Source organism: Lepisma saccharinum, chromosome 2, assembly GCF_977018435.1.
Source record: "Lepisma saccharinum chromosome 2, izLepSacc3.1, whole genome shotgun sequence".
Taxonomy (NCBI): Eukaryota; Metazoa; Arthropoda; class Insecta; order Zygentoma; family Lepismatidae; genus Lepisma; species Lepisma saccharinum.
The window spans coordinates 139188322-139194321 of record NC_139230.1 but is presented as its reverse complement, the minus strand read 5'-3'; the positions used below and the strand labels follow the sequence as shown (position 1 = coordinate 139194321).

At 34.3% G+C, this 6000-nt stretch overlaps 1 protein-coding gene across 2 annotated transcripts in view; it reads right to left on the bottom strand.

Annotated features, from left to right (window-relative positions):
• Positions 1–517: 517 nt before the first annotated feature.
• LOC145984516 (uncharacterized) overlaps positions 518–6000 on the bottom strand; it is a 55483-nt gene continuing 50000 nt past the window's right edge. For both annotated transcript variants that reach the window (XM_083118170.1, XM_083118171.1), the window contains exons 6-7: positions 3399–3492; positions 518–854 (exon numbers count right to left, since the gene is read on the bottom strand). In XM_083118170.1, coding sequence (XP_082974296.1) covers positions 781–854; positions 3399–3492 — 168 coding nt within the window. In that variant the 3' untranslated portion in view covers positions 518–780. The remainder of the gene's footprint in view (positions 855–3398; positions 3493–6000) is intronic.

Genomic DNA, 6000 nt, shown 5'->3' with positions numbered 1-6000 from the left:
TGGAAATAATGAGGCTTGAAGGAATAGATTTTCTTTTATTTTCGAAACATTGTCAATGGTGTAGCATGCTATTCTGCTCTCTCTGCTGGCCTGACGGATGGGCTTTTTAGGATTTCTATCAAACATTTCCCACATGTGTGCAACAAGTACATCGAGCATCCAACACAGAACCTTTTCACATAAATTTACTGTGACATTTTTTGATGATTTTGTGATTCAGCATTGCATGTCGACCATTCTCAGCTCTCCACCAACACTGGACTTGAACTACCGATTTCCATAACTTGTACCCTGCGATAATTCTTGCTTGCTCTTCTGTACTACTCTTCTCTACTACCAGCCAGGTTAAATTAACATTGGGGTGACTATTTCCAGTGGTTTGAATTATTCATTTTTGTTCACGTAATGTGAGAGTTGAATTTCTAATTCTACAGTGAAAAAAGACAATTCACATTAAATGCATTATTCAATTGAATTTTATTTCCTCCATTTAAACATATCATGATATGAGCACACATCTATTTCATTAAATATTGAATAATTAATATCAACTCACCAACAAACCCAGCAAATATACAGCAAAACTGAACAGATGAAATATAGGATTCCACATATCATATTAAAAATTGAACAATTATCAGTAACAATCCATTTCAAGCACCAAACATACATACAAACAGACATATTAAATTCAGAAAACATTAATAACTTCAATGTGGCAACTATTGCAGCATTAAGAACCTTATCGTGGCAACTATTACAACCTTAATGTCGCAACTGTTACAGAACATTTTTTAGTCTTCTCAATCGAACAATGGGTTGCATTATCTTACCCTCACCTGTAGATGATGAATCTGGAAAAAAAAATACATTTATTATGGAAAAAACGTTTTGATAATAGTTTCATAGCATATATTCATTACTGAAATTGTACTGAAAAATTATATTACAACTTGACAGTGTTACAAGAAGTATATGTTGGATAAGAATTCTGAAGATGCTTTATAGTTAACTTACATTTACACAGTTCTACATTTTTTAGGATGGGTGTTTAAAACAACCATCTGAGATCTTCTGTAGCATCTGATGCAGGAATAAGAGTTTTGGAATACGTACGTGTGATACAAGTGTATATTCTTCATTTATTTCATCAATCTTTAATTATGATTACAGTGGAGTGGGGTAAGAGTGTGCGGTGGGTAAAAGTTTGCAGTGCAAATATTCATTTTGCATTGAAAATTAGACTGGCAACAATGAGTCAACCTGAAAAGTGTCTTGGTGGAACGTAATCACATGTAGCAACAATGAGTCAGCCTGAAAGATGTCTTGGTGGAATGTAATCACATGTAGTTACATGCATCAGGATCAAAGAATGCTGAAACCATGAAGAAAATTTCATTTCTCATCTTCCTAATGTAATATTTAGATTCTTTGTAAACTGCATTCCATAACAAGAAATTAACTTCATTAAATCATTGACAATATGTTTTGAGTAAGACACTAGTGGTATGTGTCATAATGCATAAATGATTCAAACGATTTTCCATAAATGACAGCACTTGATGGTAATGGAAAAACTGGATTGTCCGGTAATAGTTCAAAAATCACAGTAGGGGAAAATTTTGCACAAAGAACTGTGCAATGTAGATCTGCATCCACATTCTGTTACTGATTCATCGACTAGAGCATCAAAATTAGCGTTTCCAGCCAAAATCATCCCACTTCCCAAAATGAGGATATCTCAGAGCAAGAGGACAAATGTCTAAAATCATAACAAGTTCACCTTTCAAGAATGAAATTATTCCACATACATTTATATTTAATTTTAAATTAGTTATTGTTACAAATAATATTCAGTGCAAATTTTAAACCCATTTTGCATTCTAACAATCTTTTTAAATTCCTTCCTACATCCAACTTTTGACCCACCACATGCGAACTATTACCCCACTGGTAATCCAGTCATCCAGAATGCCAAAAAAAGTTAGCAAAAATAGAAATTTTTAGTTTTTGATGAGGGGATAAAACATTTACAGTTCTCTAAACAACATAACGGGGCATAAACAGTAAAGAATTTTCTCTCTAATTTGTTTATTTGTTCTTGTTGTGGGCCAAAAATGGTGGTACGTGAAAATGGAGTTTACACACTATATTTCGTACTTTTTAAATACTTGTTGCAGCAATTATATTTTCGGTAAACAATTTAATTGTGTTACACTCACTCGCAACTTCTCACTGATGCACAGAAATATAGTATAAACTTCAATTTAAAAAACACAATGTTTTATTTTTTAATTGAAAATATAAAAGTTATCTTTAGTTAATAGCTCTTGCCGCTATTTCCCATGATGATCTCTAAAGAAAAGAATACCTGAAAGTATTGTGAAACTGTCACAGGGAGAAAGTTTTGCTTCTTTTCGTTAATTTAGCTTTTAGTGAAAGCATGCTCTGACATTAATGGGTAATCTGTCAATCTTGTATCAAACGTGAACATGTGTGTGGTCGTTGTGAAGTGGGAGCTCTCAACAACTAAGTTTCCACTTCTTTGATGATTTCAAGAGAATCATGAACAATGAAACCATTTGTCTCCAATCACTGAATAAACAACATCAAGAACTTGAAATTTACAGAAATGTAAACAATATCTTCTTTAACTTTTCTATCTTGAACTAATTGCTGATCAACACTAACAGATGTGGCACCCTCAGTTTCAAAACCACCAACTACATTGGCAAGAATTTGGAGATTGGAAGAGTAATACTGAATTGCTCAAAGCCATGTTCTCCACTGCATCAACACTGGCTCCGGTGGTAATGTAATATCCCATGCAGCTTCTTTTAGGGCCTGACGTCACGATGGCGTCACAATATCAATGTCCTTCATTTGTGCCACTGTTTCTTTTCTGTGTGTGAGAGATGGAAGAGAAGCAGCACAATGATGGAAGACATGCAGGCCCAAAAGTTGGAAACATGGTACTATTCATTCCTTGGAGTTTCTTAACCACACTGCTTTGTTTATTTTATTAATGGTACCAGATGGCCTTCCTTGTGCATTGACCACACAAAATACTCCATACGGCAAACATAGAGCCCCAAAAGCAATGTCTGCATGACATAATCCACCAAAAAGTATTTTTATCTTTTTCTTTCTTTCTAAAGTTTATTCCCTGTTCATATCACTATGTCCTACTGTTTAACATCAGGAAAATCACTAATTTCAGTCAAAAATAATGAGAAATTCATGCCAGTTAAGCAATTGATCAACATATTATCCTGAGTGATGAAAGGCAGTCAATCTAGGCAGCTGAACAAACCTTCCATACATTAGAGAAACGTAGTTTGGATAATGTTGCAATATTAATACAAAACAAAATTAAAGAGCTGGAAACAGGTACTCACCATGAGACTGACTTTCAACTACAGAGGCAGTTTCTTCTGTGAAGAATTTATAACCCTTCCTCATATAATGAGGCTTATTGGTTTGGGTTCTTTGCTGCAATTAAATAATTAATTATTTTTGAACAGTGAATTTGTTAATAATGACAATACAAATAGCTTATTGATACACATTTTTATTTGTTTTTCTATCCAATGGGTCTTGGAAGGTCATTACATTAATACATTTTCCACCTAATAACTTCTGACCATATACCATGGGTATATGGATGGGACAAAGTGGTCATTGCTTCCTTGCCTCCATGTAAAAACATGTGGATTCCCATTCATACAGGAAATTCAGAGAATAATAAAAGTAAAGTTCCCCATGCATATAGCAACGTTCCATCAAGGCACATTTAGAGAATGTGGGAGTAAGGCCCCACATATTCTCGATCTCGGTCATTTTGGAGGTGGTGTGATCAGTACCACACTCTCACCACCTTTACCCCCAAGGATTGCCCCCAGATACACTTTGATTTGAGGCTGGGTGAGCCCCATAGTCACTTTATATAGGGACAAGGCCAGAAAATTCAGACCTTTGATCACCCAGCCCAGGAATCGAACCCAGGTCTCCCATGTGCCAATTAGATACCCTACCAACTTTTATCGGATTAAAAATTATGGATACTCAAGTTTGGACTCCAATTAAAAATGTACCAGTAGACCTAGACTAATATGAGCTACATCAAAACTTAGCTTGGTTAATCTATAATCCAATCCAATAGCGCAACAGCCCAATATCGGGTCAAGGCTTACCTACCGACTGCTGGCCTCCATCCCACGTGAGCCACCAAGGGGGCGTGGAGATCTGCAGCCAGACTTGGGGGATGGGTGGTCAGCCCGACCGACCCCCAGCCGTTGTAGGACTTCGCGACCGGATTACGCTCACTCAGTCGGATCTCCCCAATTTCCTCACAATGGTGGGTTGCCACCGGCCCTATACGTAGGCCGAATAAATTCCGACCAGAGCCGGATTATGCAAACCAATTTTTTTTCGTGTATGCCTTCTTTATCATTGTTGAGAACAAAAAGAGGGTATTTTTTTTAGTTTTGCAAATGATCGCTATCTTGGAAATTCTGTTAATCAGAAACGAGTTGTTCGATCATTATGAAATTTTAGAAGGGTGCAGGAAGAAATTATTTAAGCACAATTCTTTATTTTCAGGTTTTCAAAATTTCTTAAAAAACAGTTTTTACCAATTTTGTGAAACAACGTTTTCTTAGTATTGGGTAGTCCTACAAATACAATATTGTTCTTGCTTTGAAGCTCTTTGCATATGTTTTTAAAGTGCATTATCATTGTCAATTTATATTTCGAAACCAATTTTACACAGATTTTTATCAGGCCATCTCTTTTTGTTGATGATAAAAAATAGAAGGCATACTCGAAAAAAAAATGTTAGCATAGGTAATTAATTTACTCTCATAAGCTTACTTTTCATTTTTCCATGCAAATTTTCCTCGAAATCGATTTTGTGTGACCGTCAAACTGATATCTTTAGATATAATGTGGTTAACATAGATTATCACAGAATTGAATAAGCTAAATTTTGATGTAACTCGTTTTAATCCATATCTACCAGTTAATTTTAAATTGGAGTGCAAACTAGAGTATCTATAATTCTTAATCTGACAATAGACCAACATGGCTCCTTTCTTATCAATTGAGTAATTGTGGCAATGATTATGACATGAAACTGAAGCAAAATACACAATGTAAGAAGAATGATTCAGCAGAAACTTGAATAAAAAATCTTCAGTCATGAGACTCTGCATTAAACAATGTGGTAAGAATATACAATATGTAATATATTATAATGACGTCATGTATGCACAGAAATAGATTCATCACAGCCAACTTAACACAAAGAATCCTTTTCTAAAAATTAATTACTATGTTAACATGTACTGTACAGGTCTCAAATTTTTGTACAAGTACATAATACTGCAATGTATAACATAACTTATAAAAATATCATGTACTTTTCTCAAGTGTAAGTGTTGCCATCCCCCAAATCATTTAAAAATCTTTAAAATTCCTTTTTGGTTCATTAGTGTGCTATAATGCACTATAATTCTAAAATATTGTGTACGAATAACAAATACTACAATATATCTTGCAAAAAACTGCACGTAATTTTCTTCAAATATCAGTGTTGACATTCCAAAAAAAAAATTTAAAAACTCCTCTTTTTGTTTGTTCATTCCCTTTATTACTCTGTTACTATATACTGTATAGACCTAAACATTTGTGTAAAAATACAAAGTACTACATATTACAACATAACTTACAAGAACTGCACATTATTTTGATTTCAGCCTCATGGTTCCCATCCCAAAATATATCGAAAATCTCTATTTTTTTGTTTCTTTATTTTCTCTTTATTATTTTGTTACTGTGTACTGTACAGACCTTCAATTTTGTGTATGAATACAAATAACTACTCCAGAAAATGCTGTATATTTTTTTGTAAGAATATCTGCCAGGAGCAATCTAGAGCAGTTCTGAGAGCCATTGTGCCAAATGAGAACAAAGAACAAAGAACAGGATTTGTGCTGCACA